General features: G+C 44.6%; 1 protein-coding gene across 1 annotated transcript in view; it reads left to right on the forward strand.

Annotated features, from left to right (window-relative positions):
- The window catches only part of b4galt6 (UDP-Gal:betaGlcNAc beta 1,4- galactosyltransferase, polypeptide 6), a 90855-nt gene that overhangs the window by 15964 nt on the left and 50928 nt on the right, over positions 1-23963 (forward strand). The window contains exon 3 of the mRNA XM_056277519.1: positions 19002-19115. Within this exon, the coding sequence (XP_056133494.1) occupies positions 19002-19115 (114 nt within the window). The remainder of the gene's footprint in view (positions 1-19001; positions 19116-23963) is intronic.

Raw genomic sequence — 23963 nt, forward strand, 5'->3', positions numbered from 1 at the left:
CGAGCATGTTGTCTAGATAGACGAAAACGAAAGGCAGGTCCCGTAGCACCGAATCCATGAGGCACTGGAATGTCTGTGCGGCGTTCTTGAGACGTAACGGGATATGCAGGAACTCGAAGAATCCAAATGGGGTGATCACCGGCATTTTGGGGACATTCAGTGGGTGGATGGGCACCTGATAGGATCCACGGATGAGGTCCACTTTGGAAATGATGACTTTTTCGTTCAGGTGGGCGGAAAAATTCTGGATGTGTGGGACTGGGTAGCGGTCTAGTGTCGTTGTATTGTCGAGTCAGTGGTAATCACTGCACGGGTGCCAGCTGCCACCAGACGAGATGCTCCATATTCGCGAACTCCTTCTTGGCAGTGGTGAGCTTAGCCGGGTCAAGGCACCGAGCCCAAGCATAGACTGGTGGGCTAGTGGTGGCGATGTGGTGCTCCACTCTGTGCTTGGCGGTGGAAAACGAGAAGGTGGGCTGCGTAAGGACCGGGAACTCAGCGAGAAGCCGGAGAAAATTGTCTGTGGCAGAGAGCATGCTAGATAGTCTGATGGAGTCCGCTCCGCTGAGACTATACACATATGAACTGAAAGTGACATCATCGATCAAGTGGCAGTTTTTGACATCCACCAGCAGCACATAGGCGCATAGGAAATCTGCACCGAGGAGGGGGACGGCCACTTTTACCGTTACAAAGTCCCAACCAAGCAGTTGTCCTCCGAAACACAGCTCCACGTACCTAGTGCCATAAATGCGGATGGGGCTGCCGTTAGCGGCTTCCATGGAGGGACCATATCCGCAGGACAGGACGTCTACTCTCGATGCGGGCAGGACGCTCCTCTGCGCGCTCGTGTTGCACAGGAACCACCGTCCAGAAATTGAGTCTTTGATGAAAAGCAGACTGCCAGTTTGGCCAGCGCCCATGGTCTACGTCTGTGTCTAAATTTTGCCTTTGTTTGACGGCTGGGAGAGGTTGGTCTGCTGCGTCTTTTGGGCCCAGGGACTATGGCCCTGCCCGGAGCTGTGCCTGAGGAGGTAACACCAAAGGCGGTCTGACAGGATGCAAAAGCGGGGCAGGCTAAGCTAACTGCTAGCCCATGCAGCAGACCAGCAGTTCCAATAACACCGAGGGCAGTCTGGCAGTGGCCTCACCTGGCGTTGACTGTGGTGTTTTGGGTGTCATCGTGTGGAATGTAAGGAGGTGTGTTGAGGGTGTCTGGCTGGGAGAGCTGGCGTTGGATCGGCGGCGGGAGCCTGGTTTGCTGTGTCCTGTGGGCCAAAGGACCATGGTCCCTGCCTGGAGCTGTGCCCAAAGAAGAAACACTGGGGGTCATCTGACAGGACGTGGAAGCGGGGCAGGTTAAGCTAACTGCTAGCCCATGCAGACTGGCAGTTCCGACAGTCATCCTGGCTGGCAATCGTTCCCTTGGACAGTGATTTAAAAAAAAAAATTTTTTTTTTTAGTTTGGCTATATTTGTTAGTTTGGATTTGTGTGTTCTTGTAGTTCTTGTAGAAATGAAATGACAAAGTGTTCCTGATTCCTGATTTCACATGCAGTTTTCATCAGCCTTAACCTGATGTAATGCACTCACAAATACATCAGTCCCTACTTTCCCTTCCCAGCATCACCACTAATTCTGGTTGCTTGGTGTCCAATTGAACTTCCTTTTTAGGCCCTCTCTCAACCTAAAATTTCTTGAATCAGAGTCATGCTTGTTGGCCATGTAGGTTTTCATATGCATGGAATTTGACTCCATTTTCATGGCTCTCTCAGTGTAGTTAACATAGAATAACAACACTACAACACAACAGTCTTCAGATATATATATATACACAAGAATTGACTTATAAAGGTGAAATAAGAGGTGATAAGGTACAACGGTGCAGAGAATATATCAGAGGTGCTGAAATAAATGTTAGTAGGTTACTTACATGACTGAGGTAGATGGACAGGACAGAGCTTACCAGTATACGTACAATGTACAGTACAGTACAGTATATATTAAAATGATTATTAGTATATATTTGTCACAGCCTCTCTCTCCCTTGACATCAAAGCAATCGCCCCCTCTCCCTTGACATCAAAGCAATCACCCTTGACACCTGCTGACCCCCCCTTCACCCCGGTAAACCAGCTGGTCACAGCCTCTCTCCCTTGACATCAAAGCAATCGCCCCCTCTCCCTTGACATCAAAGCAATCGCCCTCTCTCCCTTGACATCAAAGCAATCGCCCTTGACACCTGCTGACCCCCCCCTTCACCCCAGTACACCAGCTGGCCATCAAAGCAATCGCCTCTCTCCCTTGACATCAAAGCAATCGCCATCACCCTTAAAAAGCCTCCACTGTGGACCAGTCTTCGCTGGAACGTCGCCATTCATGGACTTCTGCCTGCCAGTCTCCCTGCCACTGAGCCAACTCCTGCTCTACCCCTGAGATCGGTCACTTCAATAAAGACTTGATTTCTTCCCTTACCTGGTTGTCCCGTCTGCTTTTGGGTTCTTTCCTGATACGTGACAGTACGTTCCAGCCACTATGGACCCAGCAGACCATTCCACCACAGACCTGGCCATGGTCTGCCAGGCTGTAGCCAACCAGGAATCGGTCCTCGGCCAGCACAGCCAGGTGCTACAGGAGATGGCTGACGTCCTCCGTGAGCTCGGCTCAAAGATCTCCGGAATCCAGACCCAACTTAGTGCCTCCGCTAGCCCGGGACCCGCCCCTCCAGCTCCGCCACCCTCAGCGCCATCAACTTCGGCTAAGGAACCATGGGTTGCCCTGCCCGATAAGTATGATGGAAATTTTGGACTTTGTCGCCCTTTTTTGATGCAGTGTGAGATTGTGTTTAACCAGCAGCCCCAGTCATATTCCACGGATGGAGCCAAAGTCGCTTACATCATGGGTCTTCTCCGGGGAAGCGCTCTTGATTGGGCTACAGCGGTGTGGGAGATGCGGGCCTCCACTTCCTCATCCTACGCTGAGTTCACCACTGCTTTTCGCCAGGTTTTTGATCATCCCGTGCGGGGAAAGGATGCGTCAAAAAGACTGATCTCTCTCCGCCAGGGTTCCCGCAGCGTCGCTGATTACTCAGTTGAGTTCCGTACACTATCAGCGGAGAGCGGATGGAACAACGAGTCCCTCCAGGCCGGGTTTTCCAATGGTCTAAGCGAATCCATAAAGGACGAACTGGTTTCCTACTCCGAGCCTGGAGGGTTGGAGGAATTGGTTACCCTGGCCATTTGTGTGGACAACCGTCTCCGGGAGCGGAGGAGAGAGAGAACGCGCCGCTTTCCTGGTCGCAACAACTTTCCACGGGCCACACCTCCAAACTCTGGGGGCCGAGCTTGCTCGACTGAGGCTGCCGTCCTCTGAGAAAGCCCGAGGCGTGACTCCTGCCGAGCTTCGGAGCCGATGCAACTCGGCCGCTTCCGGCTCAACCTGGAGGAGCGTCAACGCCGCATCACCGAGAACAGCTGCTTGTATTGTGGTCAGCCTGGTCACTTTCTCGCCTCCTGCCCTCACCGTCCGTCAAACTAGCAGGCTCACGAGGGAGGAGGAGGATCCTCGTGAGCCCAACTGTCTGCCCTCTGTCTCCTCGTCCACGTACCCAGTTGCAAGCTACCATCAGTTTTAAAGGTCAGTCCACTAAACTTTTGGCTTTAATTGACTGTGGAGCTGATGAAAGCTTTTTGGATGCAAGTGTTGTGAAGCAGTTAGGTCTTGCCACTGCGAGTATGGACCAGCCTCTTGAAGCTAATGCCCTGGATGGACGTCTCCTGGCCCGGATAACCTCTAAGACCAAGCCTGTGCGCCTCCTGTTGTCGGGAAACCATCAAGAGGAGTTAAGTTTTTTTGTTATCAATTCTCCATTTGTTCCCATTATACTTGGTCATCCCTGGCTGGTTAAGCATAGTCCCCATATTGATTGGTCATCGGCCAGAATTTCAAGTTGGAGTCCCGTCTGTCATGCCATATGCCTCCAGTCTGCTCTGCCTCAGTCTGTCCCCTGTCAGGTGTCAAGCTCTGAGACCTCTGACCTGTCACTGGTGCCTCCAGAGTACCATGACCTCCAAGCCGTGTTCAACAAGCAGCAAGCTCTCTCCTTGCCTCCTCATCGCCCCTATGATTGCGCTATTGACCTGCTGCCGGGCGCTCCCCTCCCCAGCAGTCGTCTATATAGCCTCTCCAAGCCTGAGCGGGAGTCCATGGAGAGGTACATCAAGGACTCCTTGGCGGCTGGTCTTATTCGCCCTTCATCATCACCCCTTGGTGCGGGGTTCTTTTTTGTGGCCAAGAAGGACAAAACCCTCCGGCCGTGTATTGACTATAGCGGCCTCAATAACATCACAGTCAAGAATAAGTACCCTCTGCCCCTCATGACTTCTGCTTTTGATTCTCTCCAGGGAGCCACAGTGTTCACTAAACTAGACCTCCACAATGCTTACCACCTGGTCCGGGTTCGAGACGGAGATGAATGGAAGACTGCCTTCAACACCCCCCTGGGGCATTTTGAATATCTGGTGATGCCGTTTGGTCTCACTAATGCCCCAGCTGTCTTCCAGAGTCTGGTCAATGACGTCCTACGTGACATGTTGGATTGTTTCGTTTTTGTTTACCTGGATGATATCCTGTTTTTTTCCAGAGACCTGTCAGAGCATGTCATGCACGTCCGCCAAGTCCTTCAACAGCTTCTGGAGAACCGCCTTTTTGTAAAAGCAGAGAAGTGCGAATTCCATGCCCCTTCAGTCACCTTCCTGGGCTACATTGTGGCCGATAGGCAGGTGAGAATGGACCCCGCCAAGGTCAGAGCGGTTCTTGAGTGGCCAAGCCCGACCAGCCGTAAGCAGCTTCAGAGGTTCCTCGGTTTTGCCAACTTCTACAGACGGTTCATCCGCAGTTACAGCCGCGTTGCGGCCCCACTAACCGCTCTTACCTCCACCTCCAGACAGTTCCTGTGGACCCCTGTAGCAGAGGCAGCTTTCCAAGCCCTCAAGCACCACTTCACCACAGCTCCTATCCTCATCCAGCCAGACCCAACCGAGCAGTTCGTTGTAGAAGTGGACGCCTCTGAGATTGGGGTGGGGGCAGTCCTCTCTCAGCGCCCCAGTGAGGATGGCACACACCCCTGTGCCTTCCTGTCTCGCCGTCTCTCCCCAGCTGAAAGGAACTATGATGTGGGGAATCGTGAGCTCCTGGCGGTGAAATTGGCACTGGAGGAATGGCGACATTTTCTGGAGGGGTCTGAGCTTCCTTTTATAGTGTGGACTGACCATAAGAACCTGGAATACATCCAGTCAGCAAAGCGACTCACCGCGCGCGAAGCCAGATGGGCGCTCTTTTTTGGTCGTTTTAATTTTTCTTTGACGTACAGACCTGGCTCCAGGAATGCCAAGCCCGATGCTCTGTCTCATGTGCATGGGGAGGAATCTGAGCCCAAGCTCCAACCTGACACCATCGTTCCCTCTGCCTGTGTGGTTGCGGCTGCGGCTGTCACCTGGAACATTGACAGGGAGGTCATGGCAGCACAACAGACTCAGCCTGACCCAGGTAACGGTCCCCCTGGGCGCTTGTTTGTTCCAGATGCTGTTAAATCTAGTGTGTTGCAGTGGGCTCACTCTTCCAAACTTACCTGCCATCCTGGAGTAACCCGTACCCTAGCCTTCCTCCGTAAGCGGTTCTGGTGGCCTTCCATGACGGAGGATACTGGGTCTTTTGTTTCTGCCTGTCCTGTTTGTGCCCAGAATAAGCCCTCCACTCGGGCCAGTGCCGGTCTGCTGCGCCCCCTACCTGTTCCACACCGTCCCTGGTCGCATCTGTCCTTGGATTTCGTCTCTGGTCTGCCCGCCTCCGACGGTAACACCGTTGTACTGACTGTTGTTGATCGCTTCAGTAAATTTGTTCATTTTTTGCCCTTGTCTAAACTGCCTTCGGCTCGAGAGACTGCGAATCTGCTGGTCAGGGAGGTTTTCCGGGTCCACAGTCTTCCCCGTGATACAGTGTCTGACCGTGGCCCCCAGTTCACTTCTGCGGTCTGGAAGGCTTTCTGCTCTGCCGTCGGTGCCACCGTCAGCCTGTCATCGGGGTTCCATCCTCAGACCGACGGCCAGGCCGAGAGGGCCAACCAGGCATTGGAGACTGTTCTCCGCTGTCTGGTGTCTGCCAACCCATCCTCTTGGTCCTCACAACTTCCCTGGGTAGAATATGCCCATAACACCATGCCATCGTCTGCTACTGGGTTGTCCCCTTTTCAATGCCTTTACGGCTATCGGCCCCCCCTTTTTCCTTCTCAAGAGGTAGACATTCCGGTTCAGTCGGTCCAGGCCCATGTCTGTCGGTGCTGTCGGACCTGGCGGCGAGCCCGTGCTGCACTGCTCAGGGCCTCTGGCCGTTACCAGCGCTTGGCGGATCGTCATCGCACCCCCGCTTCGGACTACTCCCCCAGTGACCAGGTATGGCTGTCTACCAAGGACCTACCCTTGAAATCGGACGCTAAAAAACTGTGCCCCAGGTATATTGGTCCCTTTTCCATTGTCAAAGTCATTAATCCCTCTGTGGTCCGTCTGAAGCTGCCCCACACTCTCCGGGTTCACCCTTCCTTCCATGTGTCCTGCCTCAAACCTGTCTCTACCAGCCCCCTAGTTCCCCCGGCCCCCCCGCCCCACCTCATCGTATGATCAACGATCATCTTGCTTACACTGTTCGTCGTCTCCTGGACTCTCGTCGCCGCCGTTGCGGCCTGCAGTATCTTGTTGACTGGGAGGGATATGGCCCGGAGGAAAGGTGTTGGGTCCCTCGTCGCCTTGTCCTGGACGCGAACCTCATCTGGGACTTCCACAGGACGCACCCTGATGGGCCTGGTAGGTCGTCCGGTGGCGCCCCTTGGAGGGGGGTTACTGTCACAGCCTCTCTCCCTTGACATCAAAGCAATCGTCCCCTCTCCCTTGACATCAAAGCAATCGCCCTTGACACCTGCTGACCCCCCCTTCACCCCGGTACACCAGCTGCTCACAGCCTCTCTCCCTTGACATCAAAGCAATCGCCCTCTCTCCCTTGACATCAAAGCAATCGCCCCCTCTCCCTTGACATCAAAGCAATCGCCCTCTCTCCCTTGACATCAAAGCAATCGCCCTTGACACCTGCTGACCCCCCCCCCCTTCACCCCGGTACACCAGCTGGCCATCAAAGCAATCGCCTCTCTCCCTTGACATCAAAGCAATCGCCATCACCCTTAAAAAGCCTCCACTGTGGACCAGTCTTCGCTGGAACGCCGCCATTCATGGACTTCTGCCTGCCAGTCTACCTGCCACCGAGCCAACTCCTGCTCTACCCCTGAGATCGGTCACTTCAATAAAGACTTGATTTCTTCCCTTACCTGGTTGTCCCGTCTGCTTTTGGGTTTTTTCCTGATACGTGACAATATTAAAGATAAATTAAGCATTTTCTTACATTTAAGAGGGCAGCTGGTAATACTACAAATAAAGATTCCAAAACACTCATAGCTAATAGGCCGGGAGCCAGGACCAGCCCTCAGGATGTTTTCTGCTACCTTTTTTTTCACTATTATTTCTTGTTAGCCTATACATTGGGCCATCAGAAGTTGATAACGAGCACCCCCAACTCGGCCCCGTTTGGCCACAGGGGGCCAAAAACCCAATTTTTGAGCCATGTTCCTGGCGAAATTATGTACATGCATATATTAAGGTACTACAATGGCATAAATAGTCATACACGAATGAAATTTGGCAGAGAGTATCCTGATACATAGGGGGAAGCAGGAAAATATGATTCTGGGGCTTGCTGCAACTCAATTTTAAGATATCACCCACACCATCCCCAAAAAGACAAAAAAAAGTACTGTCCGCCTGACAAATTATCATCAAAATGATTATTCTTCAGCACTTAATGGGGAATATGTATGCCTCACTTGTGTATAGACAACATCCCTAGTTCTTAAGCTTCAATTTGAGCCCAAGATGACCTTTCTATCTCAAATATTACTCTTGCTGTGGCCGAAAGTCTTCACTATAGGCCTACAGTACCTCAAATATGAAAAAAGCAGATATGTATAATTTCCATTGCCATGGTAACTGTCGGCTGTATCAGAAGCAGCCTGAATACCACAAGGCCACCACAGATTGAAGGTATGTATTAGGTTCTAGACCAGTGACTAAGCATTGTAACAATGATTAGAATATTTATTAAACTGATATTTAACAACCTTAACATGATTTAAGCTAGTCTCTTTAGTTCTAGCTAGCTAGCAAGCACAATTTTGCAATCAAGCTAGCGAGGTTGCAATATTCATGTGGTGTGTTGTAGCTACAGTTACTATCAGTCTGCACATTTGAGGTGATAAGAGAAATAATTGTAATGCAAAGCATTACATTTGAATCAATGTGAATTGGCACACTGAATAGTACTCCCTATTTCATTATTGCAATACTGATTTTAAGATGGTTGCATTGTTACAGTATATGAATCAGTCAAGATGCCAAAGAGACGACAAGATGATGAAGACTGGACACCTTGCCAGAGTTCTTCAAAGCAGAAGAAACAGCCACCGCCCCAGTCACCTCTGGGAAATTGCATTCTGCATGGTTGTAAGGGGACAGTAAATGTTAAGTTTATAGCCTTTTCTTCTAAGGCTGATCCACTAATGCATTTACTGAAATCCACGACATGAAAAACAAACTTTTGACACAAACGTCTGACTGTGGTGGCATGCCAGATGTTTGTGACTCAATTCCTGATGAATTATCTGCTGATTGTGGGTATCATGAAAACTGTCGACGCATTTTTTTCTGTAATGCTAACCGTGCTTTAGCAAGAAATTGTCAAGCAGAAAAATACGCTACTAGACCAACACGTGAGCATGTGGATTCTTCCGTTTTGTTTGGAAATTATTGCATATTCTGCAAAAGTGGCACAGTGAAGCAAGCTTCTGGCAATAGATATAGCTTGCAGAAATTCCAATCAAATGCATACAAAAATATTGAGCAAAAAGCTATGGAACTAGGTGATGAAGATTTGTTGTGCAAAATCCAGGGAGTTGATTTATTTGCTAAGGAGGCTCAATTTCATGACTGCTGTCGCAAGCAGTACTTAGTAAAGCGAGCACCTCAGCCTGACACTACAGCTGCAGCGGATGAAATAACTACAAAGAAGGGAATGATCGGTAAAGCTTTCAATGGGGTGTATGTTCATATAAAAACAGAAGTTATTCAAAAGGGTCAGGTTGTGAAACTTGCTCATCTTACTGTTTTGTATAATGAAACCTTGAGACAATTTGGAGAAGAAGCTCCTGCTCAGATAACAAGCTATAACCTGAGACTAAAAATCGAATGCTGTCCTGATCTCAAAGATAGTATCGACTTCTCATCTTGCCCATACAAAGACACATTAGTGTTTTGTATATCCCAAGAATCTATGAAGACGACAGTGCGTTCAGTTTATGAGATGGGAATTACTGATTGGAGTAAAGAGATCAGCCATGATCTTAACAAGAAAATCCTAAAAGCCTTCAAAAATTTTGAACCACTCCCTTGGCCTCTTAGAGCTCAGGATCTCCCTGACCCAAAAGAGGAGATTCCTTCTGAGGTTTTCCAATTTGTTTTAAACCTAATCTGCGGTGAGAGGAAGCCATCATATCGGGAGGACAATCTGGCATCGTCAGTTTCTCAAGACATCTGCAGAGCAGTTACAGCAGGTCAATGGAAGATGAAGAAATACATCTTACTATGTATGACACTACGCCATCTCTTCCGATCCAAGAGCATCACCACTCTGATAAATAGACTTGGCCACTGTGAGTCCTACACATACTCAATAGAACTTGAAACAGCTCTGGCAAATTCAATTGTGGAAAGTGCTTCATTAATCAGCAACTCAGATGTTATCAAGAGACAACCTGATTTAGCAGTCTTCCATTGTGACTGGGACAATTTTGATCAGCTAGTATCAGATGTATATGGGGCAGGGTCCATTCATATCGCATTAGGCATCTACCTGCAAGATCAAGGGTCCTGTGCAGATGCAGCAGCCCTGACCACAACAGAGCCTACACAAGAGTCAGCCTACACTAATCTGAACACTCAACCTCCAAAAAAACAACGATCATTAAAAAGTCCTGCTCAGGAGTTGGCAACTTACTACAAGCGGAAACGATCTGAACCAGCTAACTTGGAGTCATCCAATTCAAATAACACATCCACATACCACTCAAAATCATCAGATAGTGATATAATTTGGGTCATTGCTCGTAAAATCAACTCCGGCGATCAGTACATCCCTGGTCTGTCAGGTTGGGTGTCTGTTACTGGCCGTTCTCCAAAATGCCTCACCACAATTGGGTATTATCCCATGATCAATGCTCCCATAACCGACTTGACAACCATTCAAGAATGCCTTAGATGCAGCCAAGTCGCATCCTCTGAAGCTGGACAAGAGCACACTATTAGTACATTTGACCTAGGTGTTTGCATGAAAGCCTACCCTCTAATATGGAATGAACCTGAAAAATATAAAAAGCACATCATCCTCATTGGTACATTCCATTGCTGTGGAGCTTACTTGAAAGGTATAGGCCGAAGATACTGTCAAGGGAGTGGATGGGTCGAAGTGGCTTTGGAAGCAAAACTGATCACCACAGGCTCTGTGGCTGGGGTCACTGATGGAAAGATTGGGACAGAGCTATGAACACACACAAGTCGATGCTAGAAGGTCTTGAAAGACTCCTCTATGACAAGTATCTGGAAACTCATGGAGCACTCTCAGCTGAAGGTACATTTTTTCTGGAAAAACATACCCTGAATGAATCTACTCTAACTGAAGTTCTATCATCGGCTGATATATCTCACCACATAACAGAATACAATTCATTTAGAGAAAGAGTGAGAAAGGGGGAGCTGGGAGAAACTGGCCGGTTTTGGATGGAATACATGGACTGCATCTGGCTTGTCCTGTCAATGAACAGCGCAATCAAAATGAATGACTATGATGGGTACAAAGCTGCCATAAACATCATGCCCGACCTCTTTTTCTGCTCAGATCAGCAGAATTATGCTAGATTCCTCACATACTTTGGATGCTTTCTTGAACACATTGAGGAAACCCATCCTGGTTCAGAGAAACTTTTGCACACTGGAGCAATCAGTGTAGCCAGATCACATATCCCAGGCAACCGCTGCCACGTTGACAAAACAATAGAGGAGCCAGCTATGAAATGGCTTAAGTCAAACTCGGGTTCTGGAACATACTCAGCTGGAATCTGTGGAATCACCAGCAATTATGAAGCCAGCCGACGTCACATCCTGCTGCCCATGCTAAAGGAGAGTTTGTAGAGGCCATGTGGAATATGATTAGCAGCTGAGGTGAGCATTCAGAGAAGCAGCAAAGAGATCTAAGACCACGTGAAATCAATCGGTCTGAGGAGCAAGTGCAGCAAACAATAGAAGCATTTCAGAGTTTCATCAACCCATTTCAGCTTGAGACTTCTCAACCCTTGACAAGTTTGACTTCAGGTGCTGCTATGCCAGAAGAGGTGCGCTCTGATGTGCTGAATGCTCTGAAAAATGGCCAAACTCAAAAAGAAGAGTTCATCCGTGATTGTCTTCTTACAAAGAAAGTCCTTTTTTAAATCCTATCAAGAGAAACAAATTCAAGACAATGTCTTCCACAACACCTAAAAGGAAGCGTATGGCATCAAACCAGAGAGTAATCCAGTATAAGGCTACAAGTGGATTTATCTTTCAGATTTTCATCAAATCACAGCTACTAAGGTCACAAATCAGCATCTCTGACCTGATGTGCTATCCCCTGACTCTGACGCCATATTCCATCTCAACAATCGATGGCTTCTTTGCAAAAACCAACAAGGCACAAGGGATGAACTACATGATCAAAGATGCTGACAATGCACAGCTCCCCTCTCCTAGCCAATGTGCTCTCATTCAAGATGGAAACTCCTCATTCTACATGAACGATGTGCCACGGACAGTGAAGACTATATCAGAGCGCACCTTCAAATGTCTACCTGCTGCAGCTGAAACAGTATTCAGCACAGACACTTATGCAGACCGTCTTCATTCACCAAAATCAGCTGAGACGGATCGTAGAGGTTGTGGGGAACGGTTCATAGTTAGTGGTCTGAATGTTCATTGACCTGCAGATTGGAAAGTTTTCCTCAAAAATGATGAAAACAAGAAATCATTCATTCATTTACTTCTCGAGCACTGGAGCTCTGCAGATATGATGGAAGAGATCCTCAGAAGGCCTGTCATCCTCATAGAGGCTGGTCAAGCTTTCAAAATAGAATGTCATGCTGGAGTAATATCAAAAGAACTTCTACCTGAGATCTGTTCAAACCATGAGGAAACTGATTTGAGGGTGATCCTCTACATAAATTATTTCCAAACCAAAATGCCTCACATCAAAACAGTCAGAGTCAGAGCAAAAGACTCTGACATTTTCTTCATTCCCCTGTACTACGCCAAATCATTCACAGTTGACATCATCTTTGACATGGGAAATAAGCTGATCAATATCAACCAGCTGGCTGACAATTATTCACAGGAACATGTTTCAGCTCTGCTGGCCTTGCATGCCTTCACTGGTGCCGACTGCACTTCAGCATTCAAAGGCAAAGGAAAGGTGCGACCAATCAAGATTCTGAATCAGAATTCAAAGTTCATTCAGATCTTTGCTGCAGTGGGGAACTCTTGGGAGCTTGAGGAGCTTGTCCTCAGTGGTCCCGAAGAGTTCACCTGTCGCCTCTATGGCTTTGGTCCTCGAGTTAAGCAGGTTGATGAGGCAAGAGAGGTCAAGGTCAAGAAAATATGTGGCTCAAGCCTCGAGCTGCGACAAGGTCTCTCTATTGACCTTTCCACCTTTCCACCGTGCAAGCGAGTCCTTTTGCAGCACATAAAGAGAGTGAACTACCAAGTAGGAATCTGGAAAAGGGCTCATGAAAACCACCCAGAAGTCCCATCCCCTTTGGACCATGGGTTTCATGTAAATGACGATGGCAAGCTAGAACCTCTGTGGTTTGAGGGTGATGTCATCCCCCAGGCCCTTGTTGATGTCATGGAAGAAGAGGGGACAGATGAGGATGACCTTGAGGAAATACACACTAACATGGATGATGATGAAGAAGAGGAGGAATATGGGGATGATTAAGATATCAAATGCAATTTAGATTTTATTTTATTTTTTTTTAGATTTTTTTCAGATTTCAGCTTTATTAGATAGTACAGTTGAAAGAGACATGAGTGGGGAAAGAGAGAAGGGAGGACATGCAGCATATGGAAGTGGGCCGGATTCAAACCCATGCTGATGCGTTAGGGACTAGTGTTGTGGTATGCGCACTATCCCAGTGAACCACCAATTATGATTTATTTTATATTATTTTTATTTTTTAAGGTGAATTTTTGGCTTCTTCTGTTGTTGTTTCTCTCTTTGCCTATATTTTGTGTAGTTTTTTTGGGGACAGTGGGATGGGATGGGGTAAGAGAGTAGGAATTAATGTTTCATTGTTGTTAATAAAATGAAAGCCATCTGTTTTCTAAAAAAAAATTATAATAAAAAATGTTTACTGTACTCTATTGGTGGTTGGCTTCTACTTGAGTGCATTGCTTTGGACCTATAGGCCCATTGCTATAGGCCTATGAGACACCATTTAAAAGCATTTGTTTTCCTACAGGTTCTTTAGTATTCACTTTTCATGTTCACTTCAGATAGCAGTAGTAAGCAGTACATATGAACATATTGTTGAATGCAATAAATTGCACTTACCCCCATTTGGAATGCTAGTGACTAAAAAATTATATGTTCTCTGATTTGAGGTATAGGGAAGACTTTCGGGCACAGCAAGAGTCATTTTTGAAATAGAAAGGTCATCTTGGGCTCAAATTGAAGCTTAAGAACTAGAGAAGTTGTCTATACATAAGTGAGGCATACATATTCACCATAAAGTGCTGAAGAATAATCATTTTGATGATAATTTGTCATTTGATGGCCGATTTTAAATTCTATATTCTGTCAAGATAGCAATGCATTGCATATGTTAGTATGTCTGTTAGGAAACAACTGACACCAACATTAACATTTTAACAACTATAATACTATTTTTTAAACAATTTAAACTTCAGAGAGACATGATAAAACTTGAATAGCAAAATTGAAAAAGTGAAAATATTACCTGAAAAACTAAACGGAAACACATATTGCTAATCTAACAAATGTAACAAGGCCTATAAAACGTGACAGGTAAAAAAAAAAAAGCCAAAACAAACTTAAAGTAACCACTGAAACAGTCCCAAACAATGACTGGAACTTAAAAATTACTAGAACCATGGGTGGTCAAAATGACCGCCATGGTTTTTAAACTCTATATTCTGTCAAGATAAATACCCAGCTGAGATATTAATGTATTGCATATGTTATTATGTCTGTTAAGAAACGACTGACACCAAAATTAACATTTCAAACAATGTAAAATTGCCGCTGACGCGCACAATCATGCACAAATCACAATTCGTCTTTTTGACTGTTCATGGTCGTTTTAGGGAGATCTTATAACTTTTTTGTGCAATTGATCTAAAACTCTTTGATGCAAATATATGTAATTTTAGGAGCATTCAGGGAGCAGCAGGTCTGTATCTTTTTCCCCACAATTATTAAACTTTGAAAATCCAAAACCGTCAAAATGACGGCCTTGGTCATTCTAGTTTTAACCACAACCCAACCCCCAACCCTTACCCTAACCTTATCTCAACCCTTACCCTAACCCTAACCGATAGAAAATTATGATTGAATATGTGTAAAGTGGTGAATAAATAATATGATGAAATACAGGAGAGTGAGAACGGACAAAGCTATGGGTGCATTTAAAATGAATTATTAAAACAAAACTGAAAAAGTATATGAGGAAAATGACATTGACAAAGCCTATAATAAATTTCTCAGTGTATTTATATAACACTATACGGCAAAAACTGCCCAATAAAACAATACAAGAGGCAGCAGAACTATGAGGATAGACCATGGATTACAAAGGGACTGCAAAATGCCTGTAAAAAAAGATTGCTCTTTAAAGACAATTCATAAAACGTAGAACAGTAGAGGCAGAAAATATATAGAATATATATAAAGATAAGTTAATTGATATTATGAGAATATGCAAGAAGGAACATTATAACAAAATACTAAAGGAAAACAAAGACAATATCAAGGGCACATGGAGAGTATTAAATAGCATTATTAGAAATGGATCAACAAACAAAAGTTAACCTAGTATTTCATGGACAATGATAAAACTATAAAATATATGAATTGATGTGGTAACTGGGTTTAACACATTTTTTGTTATTGTGGGACCAAAACTGGCAGAAAAAATCGATGACCCACAGCCAACAGAGGTGGGAGCTGTTGAGGATTATGGAGATAGAATTCAAAGCTCAATCTTTCTGAGAGCTGTAGAAGGAAAGGAAATTATTTCTATTGTTAACAAGAGTAAGAACCAGATGTCGACTGACTGGAATGGAATTGATACCACTTTAGTTAAGAAAGTCATTGATCATATTGTTAACCCTCTTATTTATATCTGCAACTTGTCTTTAAAACTGGTACATTTCCATGCAATATGAAAATTGCTAAAGTTATCCCACTATATGAAGCTGGGGATACACATCACTTTACCTATTACAGGCCTATGTCCTTACTTTCCCAGTTCTCTAAGATTTTGGAAAAACTGTATTGCAAGGTTGGATCATTTTATTGAGAATTGTTTTGGCGCCACGGCATCTAAATTAAGGAAAGAGGCGTTTTTAGTCTCTATTTTATTGTCTGTGGTCGAGTCTGGCCTAACTCTGTTCTGTGTGCGGTCTGTGTCTCTCGAGTGACGACGGTGAGAGTTGTGATGTGTGAGGAATGATTAAGCACTGCTATTGCTGGCCAGCATTTTATTTTAGGTACTGTGGGAAATCTGGACAGAGTGTTATTTAAAGTGTTGTTGCTAACAAAGGATAGGAGTTTTGAGATATATGGTCTATAGGATAGTTTTTAGACATGGAAAATTGGTTAAGTGAAGTTAAATAATTAAAAAAAAGAGGTACTCTGTACCGTTGTTGTGTTTTGTTTTAAGAAGAAATAATGAAAGAAAAAGAGATACCTCTGCACGGTGGCACAGTGGTTAGCGCGGTCGCCTCACAGCAAGAAGGTGAGGTTCAAGGCCCAGGGTAGTCCAATCTTGGGGGTCGTCCTGTCCAGGGTGTCTCCCTGCCTGCTGCCCAATGACTTCTGGGATAGGCTGAAGCATCCCCGCAACCCTGAGAGCAGGATAAGTGGTTCAGATAATGGCTGGCTGGATAGATAGTTATCAGACAGTCAGTATGGGTTCCAATCAAACAGATCGACGGCGTTAATGGAGCTAATAGAAGACATAACTAGTTGTTTTGATAACAAGAAGTATGCACCAGGAGAATTTGTAGATTAAAAAAAAGTGTTTGATACAATTGACCATGAAATATTACTTAATAAAATGATAAGGTATGGTATCAGAGGGTTGGAGCTAAATCGGCTGAAAAGTTATACAGGAAACAGACAACAACTTGTGCAGATAGGTGACTAAAAATCGATATCATGGACATTACTTGTGGAGTGCCACAGGGGTCAGTATTAGAACCTAAATTGTTTGTTCTGTATATCAATGACATATGTAAGGTATCAATCAAGTCTGTTGAAATTAACTTTATTTGCAGATGACACAACCATTTTTTGTTCCGGGGAGAATTTACAGGAGCTTTTGGGGTTGATCACAGCTGAAATGAAAAAGTTAAAAATGTGGTTTGACAGAAACAAATTATCATTAAATTTGAACAAAATTAAGTTTATGTTATTTGGAAATCATAAAATCGAGACACAAGTAGAGTTAATGATCAACAATATTAACATTGAAAGAGTATATGAAAATAAAATTTCTGGGCGTGATACCTGACGACAAAATCTGCCGGAAACCTCATATAAGATTTGTGAGAACAAAAATGGTAAGGAGCACTGGAGTTCAGGGAAAGGCAAGGCACATTCTGGATCATAAAGCATTGTACACTCTGTATTGTTCACTTGTATGGCCATGATTGAGTTATGGTGTGGAAGTATGGGGGAACACCACAAAAGCAATCTACAATCATTATGTGTACTACAAAAAAGAGCAATGAGGATAGTAAACAATGTAGGATATTGGGAACACACTAACAAACTGTTATTAAATTCACAGGCTAAGAAGTTCATGGACCTGGTAGAATTTAAGACTGCACGAACATTGTCCAAAGCAAGATATACTCTACTTCCTGGCAACATACAAGCGCTGTTCTCCGATGGGGGGGGGGTACAATATAAGAGGAAGTTTGAATTTAAGAAACACTGTGTTTATACCACTCATTAAAGAATTTGTATTTCAAATTATGGGGTAAGTTTGTGGAATGGTTTAGATGAAGAATTCAAGGAAAGCACAAGTTTAAATCAATTCAAAAAGAGGTAAAAAAATTTTTCAAGAGTTACTAGGATGAGGAGGTTTTGCTTCTCATGACCATGACACCTATGGTGGATGCTGTTATTGTTTTTTTGGAAATCAAACCCCCCCCCCTTTTTTTTTTCTTCCAAATTGTACTTGGCCAATCACCCCACTGTCTGAGTCGTCCCGGTCGCTGCTCCACCCCCCCTCTGCTGATCCAGGGAGGGCTGCAGTCTACCACATGCCTCCTCTGATACATGTGGAGTAGCCAGCTGCTTCTTTTCACCTGACAGTGAGGAGTTTCGTCAGGCGGACGTCTAATTTACATTTACATTACATTAACATTTTAAAATGTCTTATTAATTTCTTATACATTTACATTACAGTAATTTACATTCCCCAGTTCCCCCTCCCCTCGAACAGGTGCCCCAACCAACCAGAGGAGGCGCTAGTGCAGCGACCAGAACACATAGCCACATCTGGCTCCCCACCCGCAGACATGGCCAGTTGTGTCTGTAGGGACGCCCGACCAAGGCAGAGGTAACACGGGGATTCGAACCGGCGATCCCCGTTTTGCTAGGCAACGGAATAGACTGCCATGCTACGCCGAAGTCCCATTGTTTTTTTTATTATTTTTTTTATTGTGTCATTCTGAGATTGATATTGAGAATGACACTGATATGTGAAAAACTCAAAAAATGCATGAAAAATGTGAAAAATATGTGGAAAAAAATGTGTGACATACTCTGATGTGTGAATAAATTTATTAAGTTTATTAATTGGGCATTAGAGAGCGGGCAGGAAGTTGTAAGTATTAACTTCCTCCTACTCCTTTTCGAACATATAATATTTGTTAGATTCTCTATTGAGAATTATTTTTGCTGAATTCTTTTGGTTTTATTGTTATCTTTTTTGTGTTTTGTTTTATTCATACTTGGTAATTTTTTCTTTTATTTTGCATGTTCGAATTAAAGACCTTTGATTTGATTTGGTGCCCAACCTCAATGGAAAATCCCAAACAACGAAAGGAAAAAAAAATATTGGAAATGGAGGCTATGTATAAATGGTGAAGAAAACTGGTGTTGGACCAGCTTCCTTGTGTAAATTCACCCTAGACCTTGTTCTGAACTTGTCGGGTTTGAGTGGCTCACCCACGGCTTTATGGGGGGAGGGTGTTTGGTAAGAGGGGGAACTCAACCAGAAAGGTTGCGGAGTTGCGCTTTGCTAGACTGACAAAACCAAACAATAGGCTAAAAGTTGAAGAATGCTGTGGACTTGGGTGTTGATTCTCACGTACATCAGGAGCGCCAGCATGTCATATCACGGAGTCATTTGAATCACTAGTAATATAGAATATACTGCTTAATGGAGCTTTGAGTCTCATGGCCGACAAACTTGCCTTCAATAGACTAAATAGTAATGACTTTTTCTTTTCTTTCTTTTTTAAATTTCACAGTGTGATTGTCCCACTATTTATGGTTCTCTTTGTGTTGCAGACTACCCTGATGGCAATAACTCCAGTGAATACCTGGTCCAGCCCACCACATACCTCCCTGAGAACTTCACCTATGCCCAAAACCTCCCCTGTCCAGAAAGATTACCTTCTATGAGTGAGTAGCCAGGCAGCTGGCACACTTCAAAACTGCAGTGTCTACAGATCTGCTGCCGTTTCCACATTAATTTTCTTTTATTAGACTAGAAAAAAAATCTTTATAATTATGAAAAACTATAGTGCCGATTGGGAGAGTTTATTGGACAGTTAGTATTTTTCACACTCTGAATGCCACGATAGGCTCCAGCATCCCTGCGACCCTGAGAGCAGGATAAGCGGTTCGGGTAATGGATAGATGGATGGATAGATGAATGCTACAGGATGCCGTACTGTTAAGGGTCTCACACTGATTTTGAGGATTGCATTTACTCATGACAGTGTGCCGTTTTTTCCCCCGTCTTGGATTCCTTAGTTTTTGTTTTTTTTCCTAGCATTATGGAGCAGGATTAACTGAGTGATCTTGTTTTTTTATTAGTCCCATGTCCAGTATTGTTCCCAGGACACTCTTGTTATTATTTTTTTTATGATCCCCGTACCATGTAACCCATTTATTATGGACACAACCACACAGACAACTTCTCTCTTAACCAGGTAGGCGCCTCTCAGTGGTACAACGGATAACACAGTTGCTGTTGATACTGCAGTTGATTTGTTTTTCTTTCCTTCTCATTCCACTTTTTTCCAGAGCCAAGGTCGGGGAGCATAGACAGGGGTGTACTGGGAAAGACACCCAGCCCTGGAATTATCCACAGGGATGATAGGCCTGGGAGGGGCTGTTGATGATTAATAATAATAATGATAATACATTTTATTTGTGGCCGCCTTTCAGAGCACTTAAGGGCACCTTACAGAACACAGTAAAAAAAAAAAAGCAACACTGTATCAGGCAGCATAAAATCAAAACAAAGCAGGGTAGACAATAAAAAGTTAACACACCAGATAAGTATAAAATCATCATCTGTGCAAAACTCAATGAGGCGTGAATCAGACTGAATATGCCAGTTTGAAAAGGTGCGTTTTGAGATGGGATTTTAAGGTTGAAAGAAAGTTAATGTTGTGAATGTCTTGTGGGAGAGAGTTTCATAGGCGGTGGGCAGAATGACTGAAGGCTCTAGTCCCCATGGTAGTCAAGGCAGGGGCAGAATGACTGAAGGCTCTAGTCCCCATGGTAGTCAAGCGGGCTGATGGTGTAGTGAGTTGGAGAGCAGACGAGGATCTGAGCATGAGGGAGGGTGTGTGGATATGAAGGAGTTCAGAAAGATATGAAGGAGCTAGGTTATTAAGGGCCTTAAAGGTGAGGAGCAGGATCTTGAAGTCAATACAGTATTTAACAGGGAGCCAGTGGAGTTGCTGAATAGCAGGAGTGATATGATCTAGGGAAGGAGTTCTGCTAATGATACGGGTAGCTGAATTCTGGGCCAATTGAAGTTTATGAAGACACTTGAGGGGAAGACCAAAGAGGATAGAATTACAGTAGTCAATACGGGATGTAACTAGGGTGTGAGTGAGTATGGCGGTACGATTAGGTGTAAGTGACGGGCAAAGACGATTAATATTGCGTAGGTGGAAGTATGCAGACTGAGTAACATTGTTGACGTGGGCTTCAGAAGATAATGTGCTGTCCAAGATGACACCCAGACTCTTAACCTGAGGCAATGGAGGAACTATAGAATTGTCAATAGTCAGAGAAAAACTATCAGGTTTAATCAAAGTAGATTTAGTACCTACTAGGAGGACCTCGGTTTTATCACTATTAAGTACAGTATATACATATATGAGTGTCAGTTACAGTTGGGGGGGGGGTAATATAATTACAGGACATAGCCCACTAAATTTTGCACCCTAGTCCTTGCTGGTAATGATATAGTCTTTAATTGTTGACAGGTAATTCTGAATGTATTCAAAGCCTTTTGCAATGGAAAGTAGCATATATCTATTCCAGGACATAGTTCATTAGGCACAGACTTGTTGTGTGACACGCCGTCAGCTTGGCTTGAATAGTAACAAGTAGTCAAGGCTTGGCGTTTTCGGTTTTTACTGATTTTCACCGAAAAATACCCAGATTTTTAAACTGATTTTCACCTGGGTTTTATGTTTCCACGGATCCCAAAGTTGTTCCTGTTCGTGCGAGGTTATGTAACAGTGTCCTCTTGTGGCGAAATTTAGCATGCTGGATGGCTTTGAAAAATAAAAACCGAAAACGCTGAGCCTTGCAAGTAGCCTATGAGTGGGGTTGTTTTGTAACAACATGTTACAGCAGTTTTTACTGAACATGTAGCCTAGCCTATAATTTAACATCCATCTTACCACTTAAGTCTGCTCCTCTGCTCTTGCTGGCCACTTGAGGGTGCTGATGCCCAAACAGTACGCCAGTTTATCCCATGGTGCACACGCTACTGTCGCCGTGGGCTATGCACCGCAAAGACGTGAGAGGGGTGTTTTGTAGGATGCGTTCACAACTGATGTATGTACACACAGAGAACAACAAATACCAGAGGTGAGGACATGCCAAAGCTAGCCAGCTATACAGTTAGCCTAGTTTTACTCGTGACACTTTTAAGATATGGCTGATCCCGGGAACATAATCGCTATTTGCTGGTCCCCCACCTTTCTCATTGAACACTGCCTTGCTCCACCTGCATGCACAGCACAGGTGTGCTGTAGGTCGGGACGGTTTTGTGCTTGTTGACATTTGAAAGCCTGTGCCTCCAATGCCTGCTTCTTTTTTCCTCTATGCATTGCCCCCCCCCCCCCTTACTTTTTGGCATTTTGTTGTTCATGGCTTTGGTTGGCCATCTCACTGCTACGCGCTACTTTTGCGTCTAGAATGTTAACGCACAATTACGAACGTAGTTATGTTTGACCAGGGAGCCCAGTCCCGGGTCACGCACACAGTACTCTCATGCGCACCCCGAATGACAGTCAATCTGGGCCTTATGCAGTTTTGATGGCCCACCAGGATTTATCCCAGTATGCCCGATGGCCTGTACATCACTGGGTAAAAACATTAGATGTGATTTTATAGCGGATTTGTAAATAAATAGAATAAACAAATACAGAACAAAAATATACTATTGGGGAACAACTTGTCAAACCAATTTTCTAATAATGAATAAAGTTTAAAGTAAAAGTAAAGGTATGCTAAACATGGTCAATTTCTATCATGATCTATTTTCCTAACATTTTATGCCAGTGATTTAAAATAGAGTTCATACAACTAAGATATCAGTCTCTGAAATTCAGTTGTGAAACAGAATCTCCTCATTGATCAGTGCTTTCATGAATATCGCCACTGAAACGTTTTTAACCACTCAGAGAAATCCCCTGGCCTGCTGGCGACAAGACTTGTAGCAGGGGGATTGCAGGTCATCACATCAATTGTTTTTTGCACTATTTTCCTGGACTAAAGAATACCGTTAGTCTAATTTGTACTCAATTTCCAAGTCACTTTCTGCCATATTGTGTGCAGAAATGTTGTCTGTTGTCTCTTGAAGAGCCATACCAGAGGAGATTCTCAGCACTGAACCCATGTGATGGCACGCAGCACTTTTTCATCAAACTGCATGTCGCCTCCTAGTGGTAATACAGCAGTGACACAGAAATGCTCAAAATGTTCTCATAAATGGATAAACACGCCTTAACCTTTTGGTATGAGCTCTCAGTATTACAACCCACCAAATGCATTCATGTCCATCTATTTTGTTTGTTATTTCCGCCAAGTGGAAGCCTGGGGGGGGATTATGCGTTTGTTAGCACACGCATTTGTGTGTGTGTGCGTGTGTGTGTCTGTCTGTTTGTCCATGGCTAATCCCACAAACTAATGGACCTATCAGCCTAAAATCTTTTGTGCACAGTTATCCCTTCTTTTGTCTTCTGGGTTAAAATGACCCGTGACAGAGTTTAACAGCAGAGAAAAGACTCTAAATGATCTTTTTTCAGCCTGAAATGTGATGACGTTTCCTAGAGTGACCCCAACATTAGAAACATGTGATGACTTTTCCTAGAGGGACCCCAGTATTAGATGTGATGACTTTTCCTAGAGTGACCCCAACATTAGAAGTGATGACTCTTCCTAGAGTGACCCCAACATTAGAAACATGTGATGACTTTTCCTAGAGAGACCCCAACATTAGAAACATATGATGACTTTTCCTAGAGGGACTCCAACATTAGATGTGATGACTTTTCCTAGAGTGACCCCAACATTAGAAACATGTAATGACTTTTTCTAAAGGGACCCCAACATTAGAAAAAGTGAAACATTGTTTTTGTTCATATTTCCATGAAAGCTGTACACCACTACGGTACTAAGATTGTCTTAGGGTCATGTTTGACCCTGAAACAGTTGTGGGTCAAAGTGCTCAACAAATAAGGAGCAAAATAATCCAGTGAGTCAAGTAAATTCTTTATGAGACAGTACAAGCCTGTTTCATGCCATAAACAATCCTGGATAATAATAATAATAATAAATCAGTCTTATATAGCGCCTTTCTAACACTCAGTCACTTTACAATAAAGGGGGTGAAACGAGACAACAGAAAAACATAACACAAACATACAGGGGGAGATGGGAAGGGGGGAGGGAGAAGAAATACAGGGGTGGATGGGAAGGGGGAGGGAGAAGACATACAGGGGTGGATGGGAAGGGGGGAGGGAGAAGACATACAGGGGTGGATGGGAAGGGGGGCTACGAGAGGGAGAAGCGGCAGCCACACATGACGCCAGCAGTACTCTTCCACTTAAACACACACAAAAGGGCAAGAAAAACAAAAACCAACAGCACTGTAGATGTTGATGTTGTGTAGGGGTTTACTCCAGTAGCCTAGTCAGGTACCCACTAGGTGGCACTTTTTGACCCATAGCTGGGGGCTGGTTCATGGGCATCAGGGAATATCCACACACTGGT

This window comes from Lampris incognitus, chromosome 3 (assembly GCF_029633865.1).
Source record: "Lampris incognitus isolate fLamInc1 chromosome 3, fLamInc1.hap2, whole genome shotgun sequence".
NCBI lineage: Eukaryota > Metazoa > Chordata > Actinopteri > Lampriformes > Lampridae > Lampris > Lampris incognitus.